The 14,460-nt window shown below is 44.5% G+C and overlaps 1 protein-coding gene across 2 annotated transcripts in view; it reads left to right on the top strand.

The window, feature by feature from the left end:
• The first annotated feature begins 5,967 nt into the window (after nucleotides 1-5,967).
• The window catches only part of LOC102446651 (vascular endothelial growth factor receptor kdr-like), a 208,490-nt gene continuing 199,997 nt past the window's right edge, over nucleotides 5,968-14,460 (top strand). For both annotated transcript variants that reach the window (XM_075940856.2, XM_075940855.2), the window contains exon 1: nucleotides 5,968-6,883. In XM_075940856.2, coding sequence (XP_075796971.2) covers nucleotides 6,820-6,883 — 64 coding nt within the window. In that variant the 5' untranslated portion in view covers nucleotides 5,968-6,819. The remainder of the gene's footprint in view (nucleotides 6,884-14,460) is intronic.

Genomic DNA, 14,460 nt, shown 5'->3' with positions numbered 1-14,460 from the left:
CCATTTTAGCCATCTGGCTTTCTTGCACAAGAAATTCATGTTGCCTGTCTACACTGGCCTCTTGCGTAAGAACAGTTGCGCAAGAGGGCTTATTCCTGAGCGGGAGCATCATAGTTCTTGCGCAAGAAGCACTGATTTCTTACATTAGAACGTCAGTGTTCTTGCACAAGAACTTGCAGCCAGTGTAGACAGGCGGCAAGTTTTTGCTCAAAAGCAAATGCTTTTGCACAAAATCTTGCCAATGTAGACGTAGCCTTAGAGTTTGTGCTTATAGCTTTCATGGATCATGTTTTGATCAAATGATGTTTAGCCACCTCTTTTGCAAGATAACATCAGTAAGTGTATGTTTAACGATATTAATCTCTTCCTCTGAACTGACTGTATTTCAGTATTATGTGTGTGTATTTGTTACATGCATTGAAAGTTAGTAACAAGATTATTATATAACAATAAATACAATACAAGAAATCTGCCTAATTCGTTGACCGAAGTTCAACTTCACTAAAGTCAAGGTTATCAGATTCCCCTGTAGATTCCAATGCATGGTCTATTTTTCACTTTCTTTTCTGTTGACTAATTGAATGAGCATAAGACTGGAACCTGAGAACACTTTCATTTGAATCTCAGCTTTGCCAATGATTTGCTGTGTGGCCTAGGGCAAGTAATTTAACCTGTGTCTCATTTTCTCCAGAAGTAAAACCAGAATGTTTTGCCCCCCATAGGATCGGAGCCTCGTTAGACTGATTTGCCTCACAAGGGAGCTTGGAGGACTCATATTATTGCAGTGCTTTGAAGATTTTACATGCTGCGTAACTTAGGTATACTATTTTGTTGGTAACACATAATGGATCCCCATTGAGATCTGAGCCATGGGTGTATTTTCATGTGGGTGAGTGATCCCCCCTGCATACAGATTTTAAAATGTTTTTAGGGTCTAAGCTGCTAGATACAGGTAAGTTTTAACTTATACCAACAACAGCTGGGCAGCTAGCAACATTCTAATGAAAAGCCTGGACTTAGGATGAACTGACAACTTTCTCCTCCTTAGAAAATCAGCAGCCTCTTGAAGAGGACTCAGGAGTGCCCACTCTGGGCAAGAGTCAGAGCGAAGGTGTGAGAACACACCAGCAAGCTCAGCCATGTGGTTGGCAATGTCTATACCCAAATACCTGGAAATAGTGCTTAGATACTAAGCAGTGGTTGGTGCCTTCTCAAAACCCGGGTCATAGACTTTAAACAGCTCTTTGTCTGTATAGATTCTCGCTATTGCTACCCTTTGATTCTTAGCTGCTTCTTTTTAACTATCCAATCTTCAGGTATTTATAGATTGCAAATTCTGCCTACTTGTTTTTCCCTTTGATATTTTCATACCCTCTGCTCCTTGTTTCCCATCCCCCCTCCTCTTTTTTTCCCCTTCTTCCCCCATCTCCCTTCTCCCCTATTTATTTTGGGTCTGCACATCCTAAACTCAAAACTCCGGTCATCTGAAGAAGTGGGCTATGCCCACAAAAGCTCATGATACCATCTATCTGTTTTGTTAGTCTATAAAGTGCTACCACACCATTTGTCCTTTTAAAATTTATTTTAAAAAACAATTTGCTTTCAATAGTTCATTTGGGATTAAACATTTCTGAGTATCTCTACCACATGAGGGGAGATTTGTCTCACTAGCAGCAGCATCCCAATGATTGCTGATGTGGAGGAGGGGCCCAAACTTTGAACTCCAAACAAAACTTGCTCTGTTACCCCAGACTCTGTTTACATCAGCTTTTTACTCCAGCCACTCCTTGTTCAAACCTGTCCCAGGTGTATGTATGTGACATGTGCGCACACATGCTCCTCAGCAAATGGGCTACATCCCTCAGCATCAAAACATGTGAATTTTAAAATTGCTCTATGATAAAATGCCAGTTACATTCCAAAAGGATGTGGTCAAACTGACATCAGGGGTATGCCTACACAGCAGGGCTAAAGTCCAATTAAGCTACACACGTTCAGCTATGTCAACTGTGTAGCTTAAGTTGAAATATCTTAATGTGGCTTTTGGTGCTGTCTACACAGCAGGAAGTCGAAGGAAGAACACGCTTCCTTCAACTTCCCTTACTCCTTGTGAAATGAGGCTTACGGGAGTCAGAGGACTGAATAAAGGCTTGTAGTGTAGACACTGCTGAGAATAACACTGCTGTGTAGACATAACCCAGGAGACCAAGTTCTGTGAAATCTATTTTAGACAGTTCCTAGAACTGGCAGATGGGAGGGAAAGAGACAGGCAAAGCAAAACACCTGCAAGCTCATCTCTTGAGCAACTATCTGGCTCCCCAGGTTTTCCCACACCCTCCCAGGCAGAAAACTGGGGCGCCTTGCCTTGCCTTGCCTTGCTCACTCTCCTGCAGGTTCTCTTTGGCTTGTTGGCAGGGGCGGCCCATGAGCCTATGCGAACTAGGCAGTTGCCTAGAGCGCCACTGGCCCTGGGCACCCAATGATGATGTCATGCAGCGCCAGGGCTCCCTGTGATGATGTCACAGCCATTGACGACCATGTAGGCACGGGCGTCAATCATGCCGCCCACCTGGGGCGCTAGCTGCCGCAGACGGCCTCAAGCCGCCCCTGCTTGTCGGTGTCTCTGGTGCATGAGGGGGCTTAACCACAAGGCAGCTCTTGGGAACCAGCTCCCCCTAACCCAGGGCTTTTTCGGAGCAAGAGTCACTCGGGGCAAGGAGCCCTTCCCACCGCATGGTGAGCTACCTGGACCAGGCTGTGCCACCCATTCCACTCATTTGACTGCAGCCTGAGCCCGCTCCCCCTGCCTGCCTGGAACCGGCCTGCCCACCTGCTAGCGAGCTAGGCAAGAGCCAATGTAAAGTACATCTCCTGTCCCCAGAACAGAAGAGACAGAGGGGCAGGTCCAGCCCCTGATGGAGAGGAGGAAAACAAACAGGATAGCGGGACCATCATACTGTCCCTGAAGCCAGTTCCTGCCAGCCTAGACTGTGGGGACTGTTGTGTCGCAGCTGTCAAGGGATGCTCCAAGCCATGGCCTTCACAGGTTGCCTCTGCCACCTACCCCAGGAGGAAAGTCTCCCCCTTGCACTTCACCAGGTTGTGGATCACACAGCTGGCTGCCACCACATCAGGGATATTCTGCTCCTCGACGTCCATGCATGTGAGGAGAGAGCAGAACTGCCCTTTCAGACACCCAAAGGCACACTCCACCTGCAGGCGAGCTCTATTCAGGCAACTACTCAAAGTGTTCTTGGTGTGATCCAGCTGGCCATTGTACGGCACAATAACCAGGGCATTAGTGGGTGTGCAGTGCCCCAGCTATGCACACTGGCATACTCTGGTTGATCACCGGAAATTCCCATTAGGGGAAAAAGGCACCGGGTTCCAACTGGGCACACAGGCTGGAGTTCTGAAACTCTCGGGCATCATGATGTCTGCAAGATCACTCCACATAAATGTAGATGAAATGGCCCCAGTGGTCCACCAGGGACTGCAGGAATATCGAGAACTAGACCTTTTAGTTGACAAACAGCTGCACAATGTTCCAGTGCATGGATGGGCAAGGCGTGCCATCAATGGCTCACGTGCAGTTGGGGAACCCCAACTCAGAAAAGCCTCCCATGGTGACATCTGGGTTCTTGAGCTGGATGACTCTACACAGCAGCAGGGAGTTGATGGCCTGGACAACCTGTAGAAGGAGAGAAAGAAACACAAAAAACAGAGAATGAGAGTGGGCTTATGTTCTACCTCTGGGATGTGGCCACCACCCACTTCTGGCCCCTTCACTCTGCAAGAACACAATTGGCAGATGCTCTCTTGTGCCATAGCAATGTGCTTTGAGGTGTGGATGTGTTTTTCAAGAAGAAGTTTTTGAGCACTAAGCCTAATGCATTGGATGCTGCCTAAATTATATCAGAAGATTTCAGAACTCCAGAGAGAAAAAGATGCCCCCTAGAGGATACTGCTAGATGGACTCCAGTGTGCCATTCAGAAGTGTTTAGGTGAAATATTTGAGAACATGGAGCTGATAGCAGCTGACATCTTGATGACAAATGTTAGGACCACTTGGAATAAGCGTGAAACTGGGATTAGAAAAGGTAAGAGACTGTGTCATCTTAGACAAATGAAACTGCAAAGAAGCTTGATGGGTATCTGGCCTATTCAGGAGAGACCATGGATCTGATGGAGTCTTTTCCTAAATTAGGGAGCTGTGTATCAGGACCAACAGACCTCTGCTGGCATCAGCTGACTGGGAGAGAATATTCAGTGGTGATGGAATTGTATTTTTTTCCTAGAAGATCAAAGATTGACTGTGATAATTTGGATAAAAAATCATCTATCAGTTGAACAGTCAGTTGGGAAATTAATGGAAAAATGCTAAAAACGTACATGGTGAATGTGGACAAAATAAATACATTTCTGTAATCTGAGTATGGTATTTAATTTGGTCACTCTTCTTTATAAATGAAGGCAGTGAGTACATTCAAATTCCATCATTGAAAAATGTATAGTATATATGTGTATATAACATCATATAATTTGTTATATCATAAGTTTGTATGGAGAGAGGGAGGGTGTGTGTGTGTGTGTGTGTGTGTTAATGGAGACCTGCAAGAACTTGGATGGTTAAGCATAGTTTCCATAAGACACCTCATATTTAATTTTGAATAATTAAGTACTATGAATATGTGATACTTTTGTACTTTAACTCAAGTAGTTTTAGAGAAGGTTACTTTGACTTTTACTTGCTTACATTTGTTTTAAAGTAGCAGGACTTGGAATTAAGTATCTTTTCCAACAACACTGTGTATTGCACTTACAGTACAAGACATTGCAATTCAGTGAGTCCCAGGAATAAGACAAGGGAAATGTGAGAAATGCAATGAAACGTCAGGTCTTTTCTCTAGTACCCTTTTTATATTGTGAAACTAATTTGAAATGCAGTAAGCAAAACCCTATAGATAGAATAGGCAGGGAAAACTGCAAGGGTACCTGCAGCAATACTGAGCATGCTCAGTGCCTGAGGTGAGCAAAGGGTTAAAAAAAAAGTTTAAGAAAATTAAAAAAAGACACTATGCCACAACCACACTTTGATTTGTGTCTTGTTCCTACTGGGAAAGCTGTTTTTAGCCTTCCAGATGTGCCTGTGCTGGGGCTTTGCACTTTGTGTTGTGATGCTCCCACCCCCCACCCGAGCTGAGTTTGCACCAGAACCCATCCTAAAATTGTCTGCATCTGCTTCACCCCCTTGCCAAGTCAACATTAAGACACCTCCTCTGTTGAGCCATTTTCCTCCCTTTTTAAACTGGTTTAAAAATAGTGAGCAACAACTTACAGCGAGTGTGGGCAGACAGAAGTGAAGGAGCCCGCCGCCCTACTTAGCATGCTCAGTGACTCCAAAGTGACTACATGGCACAAAACATATTTAAACACATCAAAACCCCACTGTGCCATGACCCCACGTGGACTTGTCCCTCGTTCCCACTTTGAAAGCTGTTTTTAACCCGCCAGCTATGACCATGCCCTGGCTTTGGACTCTGTATTGAGGGGGTTAGCTGGCGCCCCTCCCGCCACCAGACATGAGCTTGCCCCAGAAAAGATCTAAGCCTGCCTGCATCTGCTGCACCCCCCTGCCAAGTCACTGTGAAGGCCCCTTTTCTGTTCAGCCACTTTTCTCCCTTTCAAAACGCTTTAAAATGAACTCCGCAAAAACTCACAGTTCGTCCGTGCAGAGAGAAGGGCAGTGGCTGCAAAAGAACTGAGCACACAGCACATCTGGGCATGCTCAGTGATCAGGAAGTAGCACAATCTCCCAAGTAGGCGCTTTCTACGTTACACCGGCGTGTGTGAGAGTGAAATCCCCAATTCCAGCCAGCAGCAGCAGCCGGAGCCCTGGGAGCCTTCGCACTGGAAAAGTGACAGCGAAGCCCCCCCCTCTCCCCGGCTGCGCTGCTGACGTCTCTCCTTCCTCTTGTTCTTTCCCTATAAAGAATCCCGGGCTCACATCAAACATCCCGGCAAAAGCAGCTCAAACTGGGAGGGGTGGGGGCGAGAGAAATACCTACCCGGGGACCTGCCCCGGCACAAGCCCCACTTCTTGCAAGCAGCCTGACCGATCACTTGTTCCTGGGCAGCCCCCACCAACATGTAGCAGAGATCCCATGGGCTTGGGTCAGCTGCCACAACTACTGGGACGCAGGAGTTTTGTTTAGTTATTTCCCCCTGTCCTGTCTCGCAAGCCTCGTCCTCCAGATCCCTGCAGCACCTGCAGCCTCCCGGGATAAACAGACCTCAGCGACAAGGCACCTTAACCAGAGCCAGCCCCAGGGAGGAGCGCTTCTCTGCAGCAACTCAGGGACTCGAAGAAACTTCGTACCAAAACTTTCTGTTGTTGCTACTTTGCTTTGTTAACCCCTTTGGGCAGTTGTGTAACAGCTGCTCTTCTCACCGAGCTCTCTGCCTTTAATCAGGTTAAGCACCAAAAAAGAAAAGAAATCATCCCATGAGTTAGAAGGGGGGAAACAGGAATAAAGTTATTCTTAAAAAATCACATTTGACCGTCAAGAAGAGAGGGAGGCAAACAAGATCTGTAGCAAAGGGGTGAAGCAGTGAATGGAAGGAGCAGTTTTACTGGAATCAACAAGTGAGAACTTCTGGACGCCTTGTTCTTTTCCCCTCCCCTCCCTTATCCACCCCGAAGGCTTTTAAACTGTTGTTTTAAATTGTTGCTGGAAAGAAATTGACCCTATTTACTGATCTCCCTTCTTGCGCGTTTATAAAGGATTATACACCTAATAAGTCACCTCTACACGAGCAATGATTGCAAAGCATTGCACCGCCCTGGCTGTTTGCGTCCTTCACGGATTGCTTTGGCTACAAGGTAAGAGCAGTTTACACGTGGTTTTTCTTCTCTCTCTCTCTCCTTTAATTTCACAGTGTATTTTTGCTCAGACAACATTCTGTTCTCTGTTCGCTCACTCTGGTGTGGTATCCAGGTTGGAACTGTTTGTCTCTCTCTCTCACACACGCCTCGCCTCCTTGGCTTAAGGCCACTCCACAGCACGCCACTTTGTCTGACAAAGAGGCCAGAACAGAGAAACAAGCCACTCCTGGATGCTGGCGCTGGAGTGTGGAGCAGATGCTGCAAATAAAAGAACAACCATAATAAACCCCTGGGTGGGATGGAGAGTAACGTGGTCCTGGTGGGCGCCCCTGGCGAATATGGTTCTTCTAGACCCTGGTTTTCTTGCCTGGCCCAACACCTTGCCCACGGGGGACCAAGGCAAGGCATGAGCAGGATAGTTGGCCGCACTTGCCCCTCATTCTAGCCCTGCTGTGTGGTCGCGTTGTCCTCTGAGCATGTGCCTGAGTGCGCTGTTGGAGGGCAGCGCCTGGAACAGCCCTTAAACGAAGCCACCGCGCAAGGGCTGTTTATGGTCCGGGTGCTGACTTGCTGCGGGACACGGTCCCACAGTTACATTTGGTTCCCTGCATGGATGCAACTATTGCACCTGGGTCGTTGTCACCGCCTGGGCTTTTCCCTCCTGGATGCGGTTTCAATAGCTTCCTCTGCCTTTGGGCAGCCCCAGGACTCAAGTGCCTGGGGGTAACAGATCTGGGGAGCGGCCGCTAGATGGCGCATCCCGCTGTGACTAGGAAGCCCTGGCCCTCAGTGAGGATTTCCCCTGCTGAAGTGGAGAGAGGGGGTCGCTTTGAGGTGAGGTTTCAGGAGAGTTCACCTGGCCAGCAGACAAGCTCTTCCTTTTTCCTGTGCTGCTCTAACGCCTGCCTGTCCCTGATTCCCTGCTGCTGCTCTGCTTGCTCTCATCCACCCAGCCACGGGCTTTGATCCTCACATTCTAGTGACCAAATGAAGGCTCCATTCTTTGTCCATGACTCATTTTTCTCCAGTCTCCCACTTGCCAGTAACCATGTCATGGCACTGCTCCCAGGAGCCCACCAGAAGAACCTGTGGAGTGTGTTATTTTATTTTCAGCCCTCAGAACTTTCTCAGAGAGGTCCTTGTACTCATAACACTCAGGGCAGATCTGCACCCTTTCAGCAAGAAACAAGCTTGGCAGATTGCTCTTAATCGCCTTCCTCTTCTCACCCAGGGCTTTCTTCTGGAAGAACCCCTCCCCTGTTGCAGATGTGCTACATCCCATGAAATCCCACACAGTGATGCCTAATTAACTAGGCAGCCAATGGGCCAGTATGGAATTGGCTGTGGAGTTTCCTGTAATGAGTTCACAAGGGCTCTCCTACAACATGTCAACCCTCTTACCAACAGCAATGGGAGCTCAGGTTTGAATACTTCAAAGGGGTCAGTATTTCACTGAAATATTTGGAAAGATATATCTTCAGGAAAATGCCCTTGAAGCCTGATGCATTTGAAGTCTCTCCCCTCCTCCACCCCACAACTAACACTTCTGATCCCCTTGAGGTTTCCACAATTAGTTAAAAATAGCAATTTGAGGGGCTTGGTATCTTTCTCCTATATGGGAACATTTCAGTTTGTATCTGATAATCTGAAACATCTTGAAGAAGATGAGGCTATGGCATATATTTGAGCCCTCTATGGGGCCAGCTGAATCTATGTAAGGCTCTTTTTCACTTCCTTCAGGGGGAATCAGCAAGAAAAACTCAGGGGTGCAGTTCTTAAGGTCCATAGGTAAAGAAGTTGAGTGAGTAATCATTTGCTTTCTAGGGGTATGTCTACACAGCAGGGCTAAAGTCCAATTAAACGACACAACTTCAGCTATGTCAAGTACATAGCTTAAGTTGAAATAGCTTATCTTGGCTTTTGGTGCTGTCTACACAGCAGGAAGTCAAAGGAAGAAGCACTCTTCCTTCGACTTCCCTTACTCCTTGTGAAATTAGGGTTACAATGAGTCAGAGTAAGAAGTCCTCCAGCTTGCCATTATTTCAAAATAAAGGCTTGTAGTGTAGACACTCATTTTGTTATTTTGGAATAACATCAGTTATTCTGAAATAACACCGCTGTGTAGATGTACCCTAGATTATTTCACCCCCTCTTCTACACCTGGTTATGCATCAGTGCTGTGTTCTCATTCTAAACATGTATATGGAGTAACTCCTGATTTACACTAGTGCAAGGGAATAATTGCACTAGTCAGTCTCTGTCCAGTTGGGCTGATGAAATTTAGAAGAGCTTTTCTGTGTGCCAGGTGGTCTTCCATTATTTCATTGCTCATGTGGATTTTTATGGTATTTATTCATGGCATGTCGGATTATAGCTAGGAGGAAGTCGGTTATTTACTGTGGAATTTCGCCCACCAGTAGTGTTCCATAGCATTCCTTGAGTCTTAGGTATATTTCAAAATACAAGAGTGTCATCTCTGGTCTCCTTATGATCTCTGGGCTCTTGTGGTACCATTACTTTTCACCAATAATAATCAATAACCAACCGCATCAGGAAGACAGATCAACTGAAGGATTCAGGTAGTACCATAAACTACCAGAGCTTCATTATTAGAAACCACACATTTCATCTGGTTTATTCACAGATGTATAAAATGCTCCTTTACGGGGCCTCTGGTCTCTAGCAAAGGTCTGCCCAGATAAATTCAGAAACAAGTTCCATATATTCCTCACAAACATACCTGGAGTAAAGCAAACATGAGCTTTACATCATGCCTTAAAGGGCCATTTTGAGCTCTGCTGGACCAACAGGGGAAGTAGTTTTCATAGGCAAGAGTCATAAACACCCTGCCACCAGCTCCCCTTAGTAGAAGCACCCTAGCTGACCTCAGTTATTGTTAGAGCATGTGGGGAAATAAGTGATTCCGTAGTTGATTGGCCTTCATACATCAGTATCAACATTTTGAATTGCACCTGGAAGCAAATAGGAAGTTTGTGCAGTCCTCAGAGAATTGCTGTCATGCACTGCCTCTGGCTGACACTGCAAGCAAGCAGCCGACTCTATTTGCCACTAACTGTAACTTTTGAATGGTCTTCATAGCTTGTCCATATAGGGTACAAGACCTGAAGGTTGCAAAGGCATGTATTAGCATGGCTATTTCTGTATCAGAGAAAATTAGTAACAAGTACCCAAACGTGGCCAAGTACAGGTGGGGAAAGGCATTTCTGGCCACCAATACTAGCTGGGAATCCAGGAGAACACTCATATTGCAACTTTTCCCGAAAAGAGTGGGTGTACTCCCACAGAAATGGGCCAGGAACCGATATCGCCCACAACAACCTCTAAATAATTTTCTTACCTGGCAGTCTTACTCCTGGCATATGTAGTAAGAGTGTCATCCAGCTCACTTTCATCCAGGCCCTCTCTGAGCCAGGCACTGAGAAGGGAGAGAGAATATTCCTATCCATGTCTGACAGTAAAGAGGGTTAAAGCTGTATGCCATAGAGCCATAGAGTTAGAAGCGACCATGGCCTCTAGTCTAATCCCTTGTCAAGATGCAGGATTTGTTGTGCCTAAACCATTCAAGACAGGTGGCTCTTCAGCCGCCTTCTGAAAAACTTCAGTGAAGGAGCTTCTGTGACTTCCTAGGCAGTTTGCTCTGTGGTCCTACTATTCTTACAGTTAGGATGTTTTTTCCTGAGATTTAATCTACATTTACCATGCTGCAGTTTGAATCCATTGCCTCTTGTCCTGTCCTTTGTGGCAAGAAAGAACAACTTTTCTCCATCTTTTTTATGGCAGTTGTTCAAGTATTTAAAGACTGCTATCATGTCTTTCTCAAACTAAACATAGCCAGTTTCTTCAGCTTTTGCTCATATGGCTTGCATTCCATAGCTATGGTCATCTTTGTTGCTCGCTTCTGGATCCTTTCCAATTTCTCTACATCTTTCCAATACAGCGGTGACCAAACTTGGATACAGTACCCCAGCTGAGGCCTACCCAGTGCTGAGTAGATCGGTTCTAACACTTCCCATGACTTGCATGCTATGCCTCTGTTAATGCAACTCTACATTGCATTCGCTTTTTCTGCAACTGTATTGCATTGTTGATTCACGTTGAGGGCATGATCCACCATAACTCCTCAATCCTTCATAGCAGTGCTTCTGCCAACTCATTTCTCCTCCTCCTCCTCTATTTGGGACAGACATAAAGAAAAAGGATATTTTCTTAGCTAACACCCCAGCCACTGCAGAGGACTTCAAGTAGTCCTTCTGTTACAGCTAATTAGTATTGGCCTGAGATGACCGTCACCATCCCTCTGCCATCAACCTCATGTCTAAGGTCAGGAGGAGACTACCACAGTGACCTGTGTAAAGGGCATATAGCAAGGGTGGGGAACCTAAGGACTGGGAGCTGGATGCGGGTCCTCCAGCTTGCCTGGATCCAGCACCCGAGGCTCGGGGCTCCCCCCAGCATGGGGGAACCCATGCTGGTGCTCCAACCCTCCTCTCACCCCCCGTGGGGCTGGAGCACACCAAATCTACTAGTCGGAGTCCCCCTAGGCTCTGCTGTGCAAAGGGAATGTGGGGAGTGTCTTTCTCCTTCTCAGTCAGGGGCCACGTCAATGGGAGTGGGGGGTTGATTGGTTGGTTGTTTTGCTTCACACTTGTGTGCAGCCCCCAACTGATTTTTCTATGGGACAGCAGCTTCCAGCCCTAGAAATGTTCCCCACCCTTGGCATATAGGGAATCCAAGAATTGTTAGGTGTCACTGTACTGATAGTTGAAGACAAAAGTTACATCTTACTAGACCATTGATAGGTTGTATATTCCCTTAGGGAAATTTGGAATCAGCAACAGGTCCTGCACCCTGACTACCGCAAAGCTGAGGTTTGATTTCAAATCAGAAGAGATAACAGACAGGCCATGAAAAAAGTGCAATGCTCATCCCAGCAATCTCTAGTCCTATTCCAAAAAGCTTAGTTCTAAAATATGTAGATATACTGAAATCATCTAGAAAGTTCCGTGCTTGTCATGACATTTCTTCCTTCTTTGACATGGTTGCATATTTCAGTTTAGATTCCTTTTAACACAAGGCTGAAATTGTTCTGTTTGACGCTTATTACATTTAGAGCACATCTACACAGCAGGGCTAAAGCTAAAAGCTACACAATTTCAGCTACATCAATTGCGTAACTGAAGTCAAAATAGCTTATTTTGGCTTTTGGCGCTTTCCACACAGCAGAAAGTCCAAGGAACAGCATTCTTCCTCCGACTTCCTTTCCTCCTCGTACAATGAGGGTTACAGAGTAAGAAGTCCTCCAGCACAACATTATTTTGACATTATGTCGAAATAACACTGCTGTGTAGATGCACCGTTACAGTCTTTATTCTCTAAATATAAGGGCTGGTAGACATTTTTGGTAAAAAGGCACTGTAATTTTTCCTTGATGAAAAGTGATTTGCTTGGGTGTGGTGTTTGTTATTGTTCCTAGTCACAGTCTTTTTTGTTGGTTAGTTGGTTTTCAATTATTTTTCCAATAGCCGACATTGACATATTTGTCCTTTTGCATGAAAAAGGTTTTGTTGCTATTGTTGTTGTTTAATCCTGATGTTTATTATCAAAAATGGGGTTCAGTAAGTCAAAAATTCCAGTAACCTTTTCAATAACATTTTTCAGTAGCTTTAAGAACCATTTTAAAATAAAATCATGAAAAATTTCCCTCAAAATGAAAAGTGGGTTTATTTTGAACTTTTTGACTAAAACCAACTTGATGTTTCAAATATTTTTGTGAAAATAGTTTTTCATTTTTCAACCAAACCTACAAATAGTATATTACTAATATTTATGGCTTGTTATTAGTGTGTAGACTATATATTTCTAAGATATCACACCTCAGTACTAGGATACCATCCCAATCATCAAGCTTCCCAGCATAAAATGATCACCAGTTGGGGTCAGGAAGAAAGTTAGCTTAATGGTGCAATATCGTGGATATGTTTTTGTCTTTCTATGAAGAATTCATCATTGATCTCTGTTGGGGAGAGGATACTGAACTAAATAGATCATTGCTCATAGTAATAAAAGCAAGTCTTATGTCCCATTACTAAATGTGATTTTTTTTAAATACCTCCTCCATTGTGGAAAAAAGTTATAAATGGTACAGAACTCTTTTTTAAACTATAGTGTTATACTAATTTCCCTGAAAACCTATACAGTAAAATCAAGCATAAATAATTTTACAATAATTCATTATAAGGAATGCAAAAGTATTTTAAAGTCCTATAATTTCCAGAGAGTGAAATCATACCAAAAAGAACACTGAAAGCACAGAACTTGTTCACAGTTTCTATAAGAATCCCATTTTTATGTTTTTCAAACATTGTTTATTTAAAATATTACAAGAATATAACTTCACTTCTCCTCCTCCTTCCCTCTCTCCCTCTCCCTCCCTCCCCCCCCCCCCCCACACTAACATAACTAATAAATCTAAGCAAGATAGTAGGAATAAGTCTGTGTTGCTTATTTTGAAATATTGCTGTTTCCCATTTCCTTAATAACTGATCCTAACAAATTTGTATTTTATAAGATTCACTCTCATCAGGTTAAGCCACACATGCACCTTTTATGAGGCATTGGATTCCTCTACCCAGTGCAAAAAAATTCCAAATACAGTACAAAACTTCATCAGTGCAGGCAGGAATTGGAGACTAATGATTAGTTTTCCAAGCTGTGTTTGAACTGGAGATAGAGAATCTTGTGGTGCTGTAGGCAAACATTAATCGACATAGAATGTCCTATGCTTCTGTTGCATTTTCATCCAAAGAACTTCACAAATTGCATACAATCAGGGTCACTTTCTGTATGGCTGAAATGCAGGTGAATGAGGAAGCTGTTTTCAGCTCACATTGTAACAGTTTTAAAAACTGCATGGGGAAATTCAGAGAAGTAGATTCTAAGTATTCAAATGAGAGTTTGGCTAGGATGTTGAGGCTAACTCTGGTGTAATTAATTAATTTGATATTTTCTACCTTTTCCTGGATTGCTCCACCTTTTATTCCTCCTTCACACTGGCCAGACTTACCCATTATTGAGACTGAAATGGGAATTGCAAATGGCAGTAACTAAAAAGACTTTTTGGATACCCCAACTGCCCAAGAGCAAAATAGATCACAACCCCTAACATCTTACTTCACAGCTAGTATCAAATGACTGACAGGATGTTAAGCCTTGCTAATGCTGATAAAGGCATTCTTGCTCCTTTGTACCTCATGACAGGAGAGGCAAATAGGGCAGAAAGCCTAGGTCTGTATTCACACACTCTGGCCAGAAAGACAGGCTGCTTAAATAAGTGCAGAAGAACCTCATGTAAAAATGTCTACATTTCACAGGAATAAATGGTCTCTCATCTCCTTTGGCTAAACGTTTTTCTTTTCTTTTCTTTTCTTTTCTTTTCTTTTCTTTTCGAAGGCAACACTGAAAACAGCAGAACCTGCCAAAATCACCCATTCCAAAATATTACCTGAAAATGCCATCTACTTTATATTTGAGAGAGTTTGTCTGTTTGTCTGTTC

Source organism: Pelodiscus sinensis, chromosome 13, assembly GCF_052426305.1.
Source record: "Pelodiscus sinensis isolate ZL-2025 chromosome 13, ASM5242630v1, whole genome shotgun sequence".
In the NCBI taxonomy this organism is placed as follows: Eukaryota; Metazoa; Chordata; order Testudines; family Trionychidae; genus Pelodiscus; species Pelodiscus sinensis.
This window is presented reverse-complemented; position numbering and strand designations above follow the sequence as displayed.